The following is a 17,512-nucleotide window of genomic DNA, read 5'->3' on the forward strand; positions in this document are numbered from 1 at the left end:
TTTGAAAACAACCCTCAAAGCATGACAGTACAGAGCGAGGGAGGGGGCAAATATGCTCTTGAAGTTTGATTCAGAAAGTGTGAATAAATTCCCAACTTACTGGCACCACACTTGGATTCTGGACTAGGAAACTCTTCCCTTTAAGCACATCACATGAACTAGAAATGTTCAGATCCAAGTGTAAAATCTTCTGTTATGGTCTTTAACAGTACATTATCTGAAGATGCTCTATGTGGATCTTTTCATGCATTTGTCACTAAAATGAAACTTCTGCAAAACCGTAGACCTTCAGGTACACTATTCAAAAGGATGAAGACTCCACTTTGCCTATAGTTCACAATTCTGACATAAGCTATATGGACAAATGCAAAAGCCTCTGTAACTACAACTTTTCATTCAACACGGGTATATTTAGAATACACTGATTCACACAGAACTTTGCAGAACTGCAAATTTATTTTGGAGCTTACAGTTGCTTCTGTAATAACAGGATATAAGTTGGGAAAACTATATCTTTATTTCCACAGAAATGGATGTTGGAAAAAAGTTTGGACAGAAAACTTCCCATTCTTCTGATCTATCTCAATATTAATTGTAAGGTTGCACGTGAAAATGCACATTTAAGTTGTGTACTAAAATATATAGTATCCTACCATGGGAAAGGATAAAATAAATATTCAGACAAGAGGAATGTAAATTAAGCCCATTCTTTTCTCTGCAGTTTATAAACAAATATTTTTCCTTAACTGTTATTTTACTATCCATCATCTGGAAAAGATTCTCAACTACAGAAAAAAAAATTGTAATTAGAAGTGAAAACATTTCTTCATTCTACTTTTGTTTACTTCTCTAACTGACAGATGATCAAACCTACCTTTTTTTTTAATGGTGACAAATTAATTAGACAGAAATAAGTTCTCTACATCTTTCTGGATGACTACTTTTAGATGACACAAACCATTACCTGAAAGTATCTTTTCCTCTTCTTTGCTTAAAAGTCTCAGTAACTAGGTTGGTCCTATTCTACATAAATACTTTTTTTTTTCAGATTAGTCCCCTCCATTGCACCCAAAAGTGAAGATTCAACCCGTTGAACCCTCAGAATCAATAAATAAAAGCAGGCATTGGAAATTGTAGTCCCATTCATTAGTAATGTTACATCTTATAATAGCTTTTACTAAATAAAATCTATGTTCATCCAGTGCAATAAAAAGCCATGCTTTCAACTACATACGTTACAAAAAATTGGATGGACAGCATATCTTGGCAAAACCTGATCTCTTTGAACAGCATTGTTAATTAACTTCAAGCTTTACACAGCCTTTGTGATTCACTACTTTCTGTAGAAATCTATTCTTGATGCAAACCTCTCACAAAATACAATGATGTTGAAGCAGAGATTCTAAGTAAAAACTTGGTATCTTAAATAAGGTTCCATTTTTCTAAAATGTAGCAAAATTGAATTTATCATCCTTTTCCTCACAATTTTCTCTTTTATGAAGAACCCCCACCTGACCTTCAAATATAAAGCATGTTGATTGTTTTGAAGTAAGGACAATGAATTGATGCAACCGGGTAAACTGTAGTTTGTCGTGTCCCTCACCTCCTGACATCACGGCATATTATACAGCCACAGTCTTTCCCATTAACTTTATTTGTCTTATTTCTTGTCTAAAGAAACAACATGAGTCTCTCGTCACTTTGCCTTACATTTCTTTGGTTAAGTATCAAATCCTACAAAACATCAGTCTTCAAGCAGATGAGAAAAATATAACAATCTTCCTTTAATGAAAACAAGGATGACACTAATGCTAGTATTAAATGTCTTTATTACACACTTTTTAGTGTCTTCTAGTTTAATTATACAGACTTTATCAAGATATTCACAATCATAGATGACTCGAATATGTAATGCATTTGCAGGAAGTACACCACTAATTTCACTGAAAGATTAACTATAGATATTTGAAATGAGTAGTCATTATGCTACTCTTTTAGTTTACTACTTTTGCTACATATTATATGCACCACTTAGGAGAATTTAATTTGTATTGTTTCTTTCATTAAGGGGAAGCTGTCACTAAGACAAGACTTTTTTTTAGAATAGTCATCTTTTTGAGTTTTATTGTCCCATAATTAACCAGTGTATGTGCTATTCACACAAGAGTGCCAATTCACTGCAATGAGCTCCAAGCAAAGTTCAAGTGAGGGCTAATGATGTCTTAAACTTTTATGGAGGAAAAATATGGCAAAGTTAGTGGCTGTGATCCTGTGATACAATCAGATTGAAGTGAACTTAACCAAAATGCCCTCAGAGATGGAGCTTCAACAACATTACTCTCTGCTGTGAAAGAAAGGACAACCTAAGGTCACTTATTTTTACCTGGGTGATTTGGAAAACGGCCTGTTACATACACTGCTAGGATGTGGGATTTCTTTGCTTTTAAAATGTTTTCTTTGACATTACAATTTACTATTAGAAATGTAGCTCTCTGCTTTGAATGATATATGAAATGGAAACAAAACCCAAAACCAGTAAGGGTTTGGTAACACAAGAACAGGATGAGCTGTTTGAAGTGCTCTAAATTCTGGATGAGCAGCTAGAGATGTTTTATAAATAAAACAGCTTTCTTGAAGCATATATCTCTGTAATGATGAATTTTTATAAGGGAAGTATTTGGCTGTGTTTAGATGCTATTTTTCACCTAAAGTCGAAAAATTGATTTTAAAAAAAATAGGTCAATCTACGAGGATGGAACTTTCATTAAATCTTACTGAGATCCCTGTAAAGATGCAATAAACTCTCCAAATAAACCACGATGCAGTGTGGTGACTTTCAATGACTTTTAAATTACAACCACAGGAAAAATATCCCTATAATCTTCAATGGAATGGACCGATCAGGGGAGGTAAGCACTACTTTTGGATTTCCAACTTAGATCATATCTGGCGTGACTTTTTGGATTAGTCAAGTACCCACACGTCCAACTTCATCAGCTCACAGAGTGCTGCAGACACTCCACACATTAGAAAGCAGGGTAGGTTTTTTTGTTGTTTTTCTTTTTTTGAGAAACCTAAAAATTCTTTGCCAGTTTTGAAAACTCTCCATGCTAATCTCCCCTAATAATCCAGTGATAGATTTACTAGAAGAATGAAATATTTCATGACATTCATTTCCATGTATTAAGTGATATTAAGATGATCATTAGAGAAGAGGGAGACAGCTAACAGAACTGCAGTCTATATATAGGCATTGGTTCTTCCATTTCATCAGAGAATATATTAAATGTCACATTCTGTTGCACAGCCAATTAGAGAGGTAAGCATGACAAAAAAGAGTTTTCCTGCTGGTTTTGTTACCAGCACAGCATGGCATCAAAAAAAGAGACAGGGTTACCCAGCCAGGAACAGACTGCAGTAGTGCTAAAATATTTTAGCCTTAAACTAAGATAAAATGCAAATACAAAGCAGTTCATTTTAAAACATATATATTAACTGAAATTTTGAAGTTAATATTTTGATCTCATATTTAAGTAAAATACATCTGCAGAAGGAAGAAAACGATGGATTTTTGCCTGTCAGAATAATATGCTGAAGTATAAATGAGAAAACTGAATAATGCTGAACCAATTATCCAACAATATAAAACTTTAAAACCAAATTATTCTTAAAAACACTAAAAGATAATGTGTAAACAAGCCTTTAGCCCTCAACCTTTCCACATGACATAACTATTTTAACCTAATGCCTTGTGCAGATGACACTGAAATTTTCACTTATATCCATTCTATTTTAAGGATATTTTAATTAATGAATCAGTAGGTAAGTCTACTTAGTAAATATAATCATAATTAATCAAGATGAAACTAACATGTTCATCATCTAGAAGGTAAAGCAAGCCAAATTTCTCAAGAATAGTTTAAAATGCTGGGAAAAAAAGGAAACATAAGTAAACAAGTGAATGAATCTGATGAGATATCAGCATGTTGTCTTTAAAATGTCTCAGTATAGAGTCTCAAAAAAAATGGATACATTTTTTCTTCCTCTTTTTCTAGTTTAAGCAAAGAGAAAGAATGTCAATATCTTCCTTACAATAAATCAGATTTTTTTTATGAGGAGGTAGATGATGAGAAAAAACAACAGAATCTTATAATAGGGAATCCTAAACTCAGTTTAGAACTGAACTGAATGGAAATTTAGCACTGTAAAGTTTTGTGCAGGCAAGGCAAATCTTTTATACTGAACAATGCTAAATCTAGAAGGCAGGTAATTACTTTAGAGCTGTATAATACAAAATCACTTTTATTGCTACTGAGTAGCTAAAATTTCGCCTTTTTTTCTCCTAAAACATGTATTTCCATATTTTTCTGTGTTTTCAAAGATAAGTGATGCAGTGATGCGGTTTTGCTGACAAAACAATTGCATTAATGAGCTGTTCTTTTTGTTAAAACAACTGAGGAGCCTTTGATAATCCAAGAGCAGCAGCATGTAAGGCTCTCAAAAAGTTATTAGAGAAGTAACATAAGAAAGGGTGTGAAACAGGGTCGTCTTCTTCCTGGCAACCTGCAGTTTACTGTGCAATTCTTTTATTCTCATGAAGTTTATATTTCAACCATTGGTTTGCATACCCTTATAACACAAGCAATAGAAAGATAGATCTGCTTCAAATGCAAGAGAAAATAGTAAATATTCTTTTTTTTTCCTCCTCAATTAGTTATCTAAACATTTCATCCAATAATTGTGTTTATGGGATAAAGTAGCTGAAGTGATAACTACATGTAATGCATCACTTCTGTGTTCTTTGTTGAAAGGATTTAATACAGAATAAAGATCATGAGGCTTTCAACTTTAAAAATCAGTGTTTCTCATACCTTTTGTTTGATGATCATGCCGTTGATGTCATCAAGATCACCTACTTTCACTCTCTGAGATTTTATCTCTCGATCCAGTCGAGAAAGCCAGTCAGTGAGTTCTGCCCATGCCTTATTGAAGTCAGCCAAGGCTGGAACCTCCAAAAGTACAGAAGATGGCATTTCTGGTTTGAAGGTGGTGGTTTCCTTGGTTACCCTGGTTTGTGTATCCACAGCAACAGTTTCACCAGGAGTTACTGAAAGAAAAAAAAAAAAGCTAAAATTACTGGATAAATGAACTATGATAAATTTATTTCAGTATTTCAGAATTTATGCCATAGAAAGAATAAGATAAAAATAAGCCTCTTTCTTTATATTATCTCTACTGAAAATATGAAAATCAAAACTAAAAGAAAATATGAATTAATTTTTTTCCACGGTATTTCTATTATAAAATCTGCTTAACATCCAGCATTCTCAGCATATTCAAATTCCATCCTTAGAAGACCAGCTTGACCTATTAACACTAACAAATTTCACAGTGTAATAAGAACCCCTTGCTAAAGGTCTCTGATGCATGAGTAGTTTTCCAAAAATCTAGTAGGGTGGTCAGATCTCTAAAGAGAAATACCTACACTTTAGAATCTCTATCTGAATCAGTGCTTGAAACAGCCATAACTAAACCAGGAAGACTGAAATAAAAGCTCTGTGGAGTGTATTCTAAATTTTCTAGCACCGAACCACTAAATACTAATTTCTAAAGGGCAAAATGTGGGGTTTTTTTTCATTTTTCCCAGTTTTCCTACAGAGTAGAGAGAAACAGTTTCCTGCCCTCTTCCTGTGAGTTTGCTTGTCTTCAACAAAAAGAAAATCAAAACACCAAAACAGGGTAATCCCATGCACAGTAAGTTTTTTGTTTTGTTGTGTTTTCTTGGTATTACTTCTGAGAGTCTAATGGTTTTCCATTGACATGCATGCCATTACAGCAAAGTCTGTTTGAAACATGAAAACCCAGGTACTAGGTCAGGGTTCAACAATTTGTCCATAAAGTCAAGACCTCATATTTCCTCTATGGCTTCAGAGATCCTTAGACAACAGGAAAACAGTTGCCTATTTTGGCATTCACGTGGGTTAAACAGGAGTTGTCTCATCTCAGAGGAAATTTTTCTCCTCATCAGTATTCAGGTAAATTGAAGAACAATATTCTAAACTGGGACTTAGGCTGTCAGAGATGACTGCCTGGCATCTCATTGCATCTCATGTATTTTGACCAGAGCACACAGTCATGAGTACACACTAATTAATATCTATTTATTTATTTTTTCCCCAGTGGCAGCCATTTCAGAAAAGGGCGTTTCTAATCTTCTAATGTTTATGGGTTTATTGATCTGGATTTTGGCTTATGAGTTTTGGGGTGTTTTGTCCCTTGGGATGGTTTTTGTGTGGTTTTATTTGATTATCTTTGTTTGGTTTTTTTTCCTTGATGTAGTTCTTTTGCATCAAGAAACTTAAAATATTACTAAAAAGATTGTAAGGTACTAGCAGAAGTGCAACAGTCCAGTACAACATATTCTCTAAAAACTACAAGATCTAGCACTATCTACCATCATCTTCTAAGGATGGCAATAATTGGTTCCACTTTGAGTCACCCTTAGAATATTTGAGTTATCAAATTCTTTATAAAAAATTCCTTTAGAAAGTGTTTGTATAGTTTTTCACATCTGACACTTATCACCTCTCAGAACAAAAATGCCACTTAGAGCATTTCTTTTTGTTTATGCTTGCATAGATATGATACAGTTCATTTAACAGAACTGTATAAATGAGTGACTAAGAATAATAGACAAACATAAATCAACATTAATAACACAATATGCAGCAGATCTCATTCTGAAAAAATTTATCCAGAATTATACTGACAGTTTCTGTGACTCAAAGGGGACAGTTTGTTGCTTTAGGTTTTGGTGGGGGTCTTTTTATTATTAGTTTGGTTTTGTTTTTTCCTCAGGACAATTTATTTAGAAATGCAGAACTTGAATTTTTTTTTTTTAAATATCTGAGTAATAAATTATGTCCCAATGAAACATGTCATAAAAACAATAAAGGACTTCAGCTTTCAACTTATTTAAAGGTTGTGATGGTTCACTTCTGTGATATGATAAACCTGAAAACCAAAAGGACAATTAGAATTTATGACATTAAACCACAGAAATATAAAGTTTTTTAAGGTGATTTCTCATTGGCACTTTCTGTCCTTTAACAAAGAAGGAAACAAGACAGAACAATAATAGGAGAAAAATGAAACACAGAATAATAAATGTGATTTTCAACTTGTTCTTGAACTTTGAAATACACTGATGAAATTGAGAGTATAATAGTAATTTTTGCATCTTAAAATCAGTCGGTAATGTTAAACTTGAAGAGTTAGAATAATTGGAATGCGTCATGAAATTGAAATTCAAATATTGAATGCAAACCCAAGTAAAACAGAATGAAGCCAATTGCAAGGAAATAATTTCCCCCCTTCTTTTACTCTGTTTATTTCAGTGTTGTGTTTCAAGAGAGGGTCAAACTGACAAGTCAAAACAAATAAAACTACTTATTTAGATACTGAACAGGGACAGAACAGACAGGAAGAATGACAGCACTTTCAAAACTTCAAAGCCCTTCAAACACTCTCTTTCAAGTCACAGTCTTTAAGCAGAAGTGCCTGAGTTCACAGGAATGTTCCTGGCCATCCTTCTGAATGCTTTTAGTGGTGGTGAAGTTGTAACTATGTAAGGGAACTGCATCCACTGGGTCAAAGCTTTTTGACAAAGAAGAAATAACACAGTAACTGGAGGTGGGTTTTAATTCAATTTGTATGTCTAGCCTGGGTTTTTAGTTCCATTGTTAGCAGCACCAATTAAGGGAAATGCCAGCCTTAAATCCTTCATGCAATGAATAGCAGTAATATACACCCACTAAACTTCCTTCTCGGTTTGGTCAAGGAAACTCAGCTGAATTTATTCACTCTGAGCAAGCCGAGAAAGGATACCTGTACCTTGTGGTATACACTCGGATGACATCACTCTGAATTTGCTATTTTAACACAAGCAATACTGACTTCTTTAGTGGCAGAACAAGTTTGCCCCTGTGGCCAAACGAGCAGTTCACTGGGACATTGCACACCAGGCAGGTTTGGCTCATTCCATGGGAATTCTCAGTGTCATTTTACCAGCACTTTATCCTTGTGAGCTTGATGTGGAACAACTAAACTCCATAACACCACACAGGTGAAATTCTGTCAGCTACTAAAATGCATTGTGCTTTTTTTTTTTTTTTTTTTTTTTTTTTTTATGCTAATATATCCGTGGAAAGGGGTTTTAACCCTATAAGTGTGGCAGAAATAAGATGCACAGCTACATGGTCATCTTTCATGATAGAAAGAAAGAGATAAGTTTATTCAGAAACACACTTGGTTTTATAGCATGACTTGCAATTCCAAGAGTAGAAAAAGATGATTGGTTTACAGAGAAGACACCCCATTCCCAGGGCTTGGTCACACACCACAAGAGGTGTTCTGTCTTGTTATTAATACCTTTTTATTTTGACCAAATTATCATCCTGGGAGAAATTCTCCCTAGCCTTGAGCTGGACCAGTTATCAGCTGGGAAGAGAGCTGAGAGGCTCCAGCCTGGAATATTTCTCAGGCTTTTTTGCTTTCTCAATATATGTCCCTACATGCTATGGCATTGCAACCAGTTTTCTAGAGGGTTAGAGCATCCACAATCATATTCTTAAACTCCAAGCAGACTTTGTGGAGAGAGATCTGGAAAGACAGTTCTGAGGCTGATTTATTTAGACTTGTTCCAGTGAGAAATGAATAGTCTCATCTCTGTGTCCTTCAACATTAAGGAAATAAGAGTACATTAAATTCTCCCATTCAGTACAGCCCCTCCCTGCAAGGTGCTCACTGTCAGTAAGACTTTTTGCAGAGGAGCTACAGCTACCTGCCAGGTGTTCTAGGTCATAAAGGAGTTCTGAAAGGAAAATAATAGTGGCCAAGAGAACTCTGATTAAATATTATGAATAATATAAATTTATTACCTAAAAAAAGCCCATCAACTTTTAAGTTTGAAAGCAAGGAATGCTTTTTTGTATTATCTGAACTCAAAATAAAATCTTTAGTTTCATCAAAAATTATTGCCAACAAAATTCCGCCCACAGCCCTAAATGTGGAAAATATGCATCCTTAGAGCTTTGTATCTCAAAGCTAACATTTTCTTAACATTTTAAACAGTTTTTGAAGACAAAAATGATGTTTCAAAATGAGTCTTTTCTATCTTAATACAACACCAATATTTGATTTTCTTAGCCTGGAATATTTAGTAAAAACAATTCCTAGAAAAACAAAACTTGGTAACTGTATCATACATGGTAATTTTTATAGACTATAAACGGGTAAAAGTTTTATACCTAATTTCATGAACACTTAAGGAACATTCACTTTATGTGTTACTGTTATCAGTTTAAAATACAAGACAACCTTTTAATTCTAGAAGTTCTTTATGACTCTTAACAAGTCGTTATGGATTATATATAATTTTAATTATTACAGGTAAAAGAAGCTGATAGTTTATGGGATTATTAATTAAAGTTTAGATCTAAAATAGTCTGTGCAGTGGGACGAAGGAGCTGAAGATAAAGACCCCTTAGAGGTTCAAAAGAAAGTAGAAAGTCAAGGTTAAAATGCTCAGGAGAAAAGGAAAAGATTTATAAGTGAATGTGTATTGCTATATTTGAAAAATAACTACAAAAGTTATGGATTCTAAAATGTTACTGTTACTATTGCTAGATTTTTAAACAGCATCAGAACTTTAAATTTAGTAGGAAGAGAAATGTCAGATTTCTTAGACTTTTCTTTCTTTGTCATAGGATAGATCTGGTAGAATTTGCTTATCATCCTCCTTTCTATATCTGGGAGTGTGACTAAGCCGTTTATTGTGCAATGCATTTTTCCAAGTTCCTCCAAACACAACAGCAAGATATTTTGATATGTCTTTCACTCAATGTAAAGAAAAACTCTTCTATCACAAGCACTGAATTGCAACAGGAATAAGAATATAGCAAATAGGTAGAGTCTACTAAACACTAAGAATTTTATTGATATAAACAACATAAATTGGCTTGTGTGCATCATAATGTAAATAAACATTAGGGTCAAGTCAAATTAGTGGCACATAATAAAAAGTTCACATTGTGACCTGTTGCTGCAAAGAGCTCCTACAAATGCTTTCTTTGTATGCCAGATGCTTAGAAGTGGATCATAAGAGGTACTTCAAGGGAATTTCCATGTACAGAAGATCGAGTTTTAAAGAATTGCCTTTTTTAGAAGAGAATCAGGTTGGAGAATACTTCAGCAAACCAAAGACATATGCAAAAGCCCATGGGCTCTGTTGGGATGCATGTGTTGAGTTGGGGAATCTGGCAGCAATCATTGCAAGGATTCTTTTTACAAACTTTAATGGATCACAGAAAAAGGAAGAAGTGGCTGAAGACTGGAGAAAAATGAATCTTCTATCTCCAGAAAGGATAATATGGAGAACCCGAGGAATGACAGCTTCACCCCAAACCCTGGGAAAGTGATGGAGCTGTCGGCATCACGGGCTGCATTAGGAGGATCATTGCCAACAGGTGGACACAGCTGATCCTTCCCCTCTGCTCAGCACCTGGAAAACTGTATCCCAGTTCTTGGCTCCCTAGCACAGACAGCTATAGAGCTACTGAAGAGAGACCAGTAAATGGCCACAACGATTAAGGGACTGAAACCTCTCTTATGTGAGGAAAAGCTTGAGAGAGTAGGAACTGTTCAGCCTAAAAAAGAGAAGACTCGGAGGGGGGACCTCATTAATATGTATAAATATCTGAAGGGAGGGTGCACAGAAGGTGGAGCCAGGGTTTTTCCCTGTGACAAGAAAATGGGCACAACTGAAACATAGGTTCCCCCTGAATATCAGGAAATACTCTTTGAGTGAGTCCTGCAATGGGTTGAACCAGAGAGTTCGCAGAATCTCCACTCTTGGAAATACTCAAAAGCCACATAAACATCATCCTGGGTAGCCTCCTCCAGGTATCCTGACTAAGCAGGGGGTTGGACCAGATTTCCTCCAGAGGTCCCTTCCAATCTCAGTCTTTCTGTGGTCCTGTACAGCTATGTTCCCAAACACGCTCTAGAAACCAAATTAGAAATAATGTAACAACTGAGAATTCTTTAGGAAAGAAACAGCTGAGAAAGAAGATAATACATGGGGATAATCCTGGCACAGTGTATGTAAAGAATTCGATTGACTGCTCTACATGTGGTGGAAAAACCTTTAAATCTGCAGCATTTGATTCTAATTAGACTATGACTCAACCAGGGACAAGTAGTCCAAAACCAACTGAAGATTGTAATATATATCTGTAAACAGAGGTAGCATTAATCTGCTTGGACCTATTGTTCCATTCAGACCTTTCTGAAAGATAAACTGCTCTAAAGTTCAGTCTCCTTTTAGTAATATAGCATTGTCATGGCATTCTCCAAGAACCTTTCCTTAGGCAAAGTTCAGCATGATTGATGGGGCCACTAAAAATTGAAAAGCAAAAGGCTATGGTATGAATGGATCACTTTTAGTGAGTGTGAGAATTAAGCAGAGAGAAACCAAAGAAAGGTAGCTCAAGAACCTTTAATATACTTTTTAAAAAGCAGTATTATTTATATCACTACACAAGGCATTTCTTTTTTCCAAAAGGTAAGTGTCTTTTTCAGTGAGCAGTTGTTACAAAAGAGTTTCATGAAAATGAATGTTTTGTACTACACAAGTTGTGGTGCTGTAAAATCAAATTCTGTCACATACTTACCTTATAAAAAACGTTGTGACAACATCTGTCATGAATGATGCAAGCACCTCTCAGTATTCCTTTTGTCAGTAAAAGTAATAAGTTCCTTGATTTAGTATGTAGCTTTCAATTGGATGACAATCTATATGACAACAATTTACATTTCCAGTGTACTGCTATTGCCATGGAACTGGATTTTACAGTTAATTCTTTGATATAAGAAAAAAACCATACTGCCAGCAGCTCCAACTTTTACAGTCTCATAAAAATCACCTCCTCTAATTTTTATAAGACCTATATATTGATTTAACAGGCATAAATTGCTATCTTATCCAAGGAGAACTCTGAAAAAAGGACTGAAAAAATTGTACACAGGTGCAAAATAACAAGAAGCCAGTTGAATTCTAGGTACCTTGTAGTTAAAAATATCATAAAAGATTTAAAGAAGCTGTGAAGTAATCAGAGCTCAGTTATTAGCTAATTTAACAGAATTACAGAATTCATGCAAAAATGTCCAAGTCTATTCTTATTCTTCAAGTGAAAAATGTTATAGGATTAAAAACCAGCTGTTCAAAGCAACATCATCACTGTCAGTTTGTTTTGACAAAGGAATTTCTGAAATCACTACAAGCACGTTCTCTTCTTTCATCATAATTGTAAAAATATCATGCCAGGCACTACTTTGTGAAACCCTTGTCAAGTTTTCTCGTATTATTCTTGTTTTTCAGGTCAAACTAACGTCTATTTTAGTTTGACCCTATGAAGAATTGCCTTTGGGAACTTAAGTGTGGTCTGACCACCAATCTACTGTTAAAAAAAAATAAAAAAATCAGTAATGCAAATCTCTTCTTGTCTATCTCCCCCACTGCATGTCCCCTGCAATTCCACACTGACACAAAGACAGCAGTCTGATATTTCAGTGATAAACTTCATGTATATCAGACTAAAGAATTTTACAGCTAGAATGGAAGAGGTTTTCATTTGCCATCTTTTCCTCCTTTTAGCCTTCCACGGTTCAAGGAGCAAGTCCTTCTGTCATCATCTCATGTCCTCTGACGAGGGCAGAAACCTTAGAAGCAGGTATGAGCTTTGTTCCTCATTCCCTGTAGCCTCTACTCTGCTCACACTCTGTGCCTGGCTGTTTCTCTGTAGAGCAGAGCTAACTCTGAGCCCCATTCACAACAGAAATATGAGGAAGGATGTCAAAGACAGGTAGGGCATGACCAGGATGTCCCTGAGCACTGCTCCCTTCACAAGGAAAATCTGGCTTGCTTTGCTCTTTTAAAGAGACAAGTCAACAAAGAACAGACAGGTCAAGAGGACTGTGTGCAGAATGACCAATCACTTTCTACTATTCTAGCAAATTAAAGAGATTTTCACACAATGTAGCTGTCAATAGGCCTAATTACCATACAAAAAGAAACAGAATAGAGAGATTACTGCTATTTGCAGGCTGATGCTATCTGGATAGTCAAATATCACAGTATTTTGGGTTATTGTAACAAAAAGAAGGGGAGGGAGAGAGAGAGAGAAAAAGTAGGTTTCAAATACTATGTAAAAAAAAGTGATTTAAGGTTGGAAAGCTAGAAACTTAGGCAGAAAAACTGAAAAGGGGCATAAATAACCATTTTATTATGGATACCTTTTTGCTAGGAACTCTACTACCTTTGTCCATATCTTCCAGAATAAACTAATCTAAATTTTTTATTCTATCTGTGTTTTAAAAATGACAGTTGCCAGATATTTTGAAAATTGGCACCACTGGATTCTGTTACCAAAATTATTGGATCCATATTAAAAGGTCCAGCCATAACTGTAACTTAGTTCTGTATTCCCACCTGACCTAGGTTATCCATAATAGACTGAAGAATTCTACAGTATGCTATCATTTACATTTCATGGGATTTAAACAAAATAAATCCAGTATATCCTGCTGCTACTGCTATTGATTAAGACATTAAATGAAAGAAAACAAGCTGCAAAGCTTGCTCCTCAGAAGAAAACACCAGATCATATTTTAAAATGGAATAGGTGAATGTGGTCCTTTGAAAGACTAATGATAGCACTAATCTTATTTACATCATAAATCTTGACTGCTGTGCTTCAACAACTTGTTACAGAGTAGAAAAAGTAGACCTTGGTTCCATATTGTCTTTAATAACAGCAAAGCAGATAACTCCTGTTTTGACTTTCTGATTTATGTTTCATCATAGGTATGAGTACAATAAAAACTCCTTGCAACTCGAGACAGTTATATTTAATCAGCTGAGCCCTGAAAAAAATATAAGTAGAAGTTCACATTCCTTTTGTAAACTGCACTGTCACACCTGTTTAATACAAATCTTTCAAAGAGGAGCCTACTGTCACATCACTGATACAGGATGTTAAATATAAAGATGTAACCTTTGATTTTATTCAAATTGGGCATTTGTGGCTTAAGTATATTTTGCATATATTTTTCACCTGTCAGAAAAACCAGAAGCAAATCCTCAAATGAAGATGTGTTCTAAAGATCAAAATAGAAATTCTGAGAATAACAGAGATTTTTGTTTCTAAACTTGCTTATTATGTTTTTATTCATGCAGCTCGGAAGGCAGAGTGTCAGCTTTTTATATAGATGCTTTTCATTACTTCTCCCTGTTGGTGTTACAGCACATGCTGTGAATGACCTCCAGAGATTCCTGAAGCTATATGCAGAGAGAAAATTGAATCTGAAAGCTTTATTAGACAAGTTTGTCTTCAGCTTGTGTCTGATGTCAGCTGTATTGAAAAATAGAACTACTTGTGAAACTGGGACCTGACCTTGAAAAAATCTCCAATCAAGTGGTAACAGATTCAGTTTTGTGCCATATTGTTATTTGCTGGATGTGTCACGTATGTGAGAAGTAAAAAAGTTTCTTAATGGACATTACATGGAATGATTAGACACTTCTTTCCTGAATATGAAGGGGAAAACAGGTATATGGCAACTTACACATAATAGAGCCATCTCAGGCTGGCATCTCTGAACTTCTTTATTACATGAGTCTGTAAAGTAAAATGACTCAAACCCAAATCGACTATAATTATTTATATTCGCTATTATTTATTCCTTCATACAAAAGAAAAGATAAAGACAATAATCTGTTCCTTCACTAATCCACTTTATACAAACATGAGCAACCTTGTTAGGCCAAAGGAAGAGTCTATTGTTACTGGTCTCTAATGATTTAAGGGTTCAAGGTATTGTCTGTGATACTTTCCTACTGCATGTTACCTATTCAATTTCCCTCTTGCATTTTATTTTTGTAAAACTTTTCATAGCGTTAAATCAAATTATAGCTAATATTAAAAGTAGACATTTCCTTTAGAATCAACATGCACGAGTATCAGAAACTATATGGTTCTAGACACATGATCATTTTTGGAAATAGTATTTCTACTACAACTCATGAGAGTGATCTTCTTTATTGGTGTCCTATAACTAAAGCAAACCAGAATGGACTACTGGCAGCAGCACTGCCTTCTAATTCAGTGTAGAACAACTTGTCCCAACAGTTGCATGCTGTGGATTTTTAGCTGTTCAACTCTCTGGAGAATGGTTCTAGAAAATTACATAACTACCATATCCCTCATGAAAGCTTTCTAATAGCTGACAGCAACCTTCCTTTAAATAGTGAAGACTACATGCAACATAAGTTTAATATCAACATTTAATATCAACCTAGGTGCACATTAGTATTGAAAACATGGTAAATGGATTCTTCAGTCTTTCCCAAAGATTTTTGTTGAGTATTCTTGGTCTCCATTATACTATGCCAGCTGCTATAAACAATATAGACACTCAAATGTCTGATTTTATATTTGTTTATATTTTGCCCTTTGAAGACACATATTGTAATATTCTCAGGTGCACAGGAATTTTAAGACTAGCTTTTGGAAATTCTGAGAAACAATGCTGAACTATAGCATATGTGTTCACTCAAACAGCAAGCATAATAGATAAACAATGACTGCTTCAGAGCACATTAGCTCTGATATACGACAAAAAAGAAAGTGTATCTATTGTGCATTTTTTGCCCAAAGCTAGTTGTCATTTTGTTTCTACATTTTTGTCATTGTCTCCCGATTATCTCTTAAATACAAATGGTTTATTTGTTTTTAAGGAGGGAGTAGAACAATACACAATCCAGATCTAAATCCATGGAAATTAATATATTTTAATGGTTATAGTTTCCTAAACAAAGAATCCTTCATTCCCACTGAAAATATTAAACCAAATATTGTGTCAGAGACTCAACAGAGCAGTCTTCATAATGCAGCATACTGCTATGTCCATCTGAACATCCCCCCATCTTAGAAATAACCAGTATGGAATAATAAAAAACTCAACTATGCATTTTGAAAAGAAAAGAAAATTCTAGATGCATACAATACATTCACTAGCACTAGAGAAGCACTTTCAGCCTCTGAGGTGAGTGGATTTTAGTTTTAAACCTTAAGTTATTTCATCAAGGTATGCATTTTCACATACTTGCTTTTGTTTAGTGTTAAGTTTCTCAAAAACCTACAGACTCATGAATGGTATATTTTTAGTAGCACCAGTAGTTGTTCTTATGTCATATGCTGCAAGCAGTGAATATGAATTCCAGCTGCATTAAGCCACAGCAGTGCACACAAAGAGTAACTGATATTTTTCAAGATCTGCTGTTTATGATCTTACAAGCCTGGAACAAAGCAGCATGCCTAGTCCAGGTGGGGACTTGCTTCACAGAGAAAGAAACAAACTATATTTCCCAAACAGGAGACATACCATACTCCTGCAAGTCAAATACCAAAGGATAAGCAAATGAAATTCTGTTATCACTACTTTCCCCATATTCACAAATATCACTGTTTTAACTCAAAGCCCAAGACTCAAGGTGTTATAGACTCTGGAGGTGACTGACTGCTGTGAATATTTTTCCTGTACCCAGTTGAATATAGGGGCTAATAAGTGATGAGTTCTCTCCACCACCATTACTGCTGGTGAACTCACTGCAGCTCACAGTGCTCACATTACAGCTCGAGTCTAATGGACTCAGCATGACACCTCATTCCTCTCCCATTCTTCCTCGTCCTTCTAAATCCTGAAAATCCTGAAAAGCCTTCTTCCCCAGTCTTTGGCTCTGTGTCTGCACTGTCCTACTCCTAAAGCAAGTTCTACTGAAAGCACAGAAGAGCATTGATTGTAAGCATTTGAAGAAAGATACCTAAAGCTGATGGTGAGTGCTGATGGTGACTGCAGTACTAGCTTCCCTCAAATTATTTGTATTAAGTGTACAATACCTAATAATGTATATAAAACCTTTCTGTCAAATGCAACCCCGCTACAATCTGTTAAAAACAACTAATAAGTTTCTAATTTATCTTTTTTCAGACCTCCTACAACTGATGCTCCAAAATAAGATTGTTAACTTTTAACGTTTAAAGGGACAAATTCTACCAAATTTCAAAACAAATTTCATCATTGTAGTAGATTATAATTCTCACTCAACTCTTTTGTTCATTTCAGTCACACGTTTTTCTGTTTCACTTGATTAGCCATTTCATACCAAAAAAAAAAAGAGACAGAAAAGGGACAAAAACTTGTGTATGCAGTCAAGAGAAGAAAAGAGATTGCTTGTACAAAAAATAACTGTTCACTGAATAAGTTAAACTGAAAAAGTATTAAGATAATTTATCACTCACAGTTTTATTAGATGAATATGTAAAATGTAAAATTTGTTGACTGAGTACTTTCAGCTGGATTCATTTGCAGTGTTAAAATTTCACTAACTTCA

General features: G+C 34.9%; 1 protein-coding gene across 16 annotated transcripts in view; it reads right to left on the minus strand.

Moving 5' to 3' along the window:
• DMD (dystrophin) overlaps positions 1–17,512 on the minus strand; it is a 1,142,416-nt gene that overhangs the window by 312,239 nt on the left and 812,665 nt on the right. For all 16 annotated transcript variants that reach the window (XM_088160350.1, XM_088160356.1, XM_088160354.1 and 13 more), the window contains one exon: positions 4,872–5,107. In XM_088160350.1, the coding sequence (XP_088016476.1) occupies positions 4,872–5,107 (236 nt within the window). The remainder of the gene's footprint in view (positions 1–4,871; positions 5,108–17,512) is intronic.

Source organism: Sturnus vulgaris, chromosome 2, assembly GCF_052056855.1.
Source record: "Sturnus vulgaris isolate bStuVul1 chromosome 2, bStuVul1.hap1, whole genome shotgun sequence".
NCBI lineage: Eukaryota > Metazoa > Chordata > Aves > Passeriformes > Sturnidae > Sturnus > Sturnus vulgaris.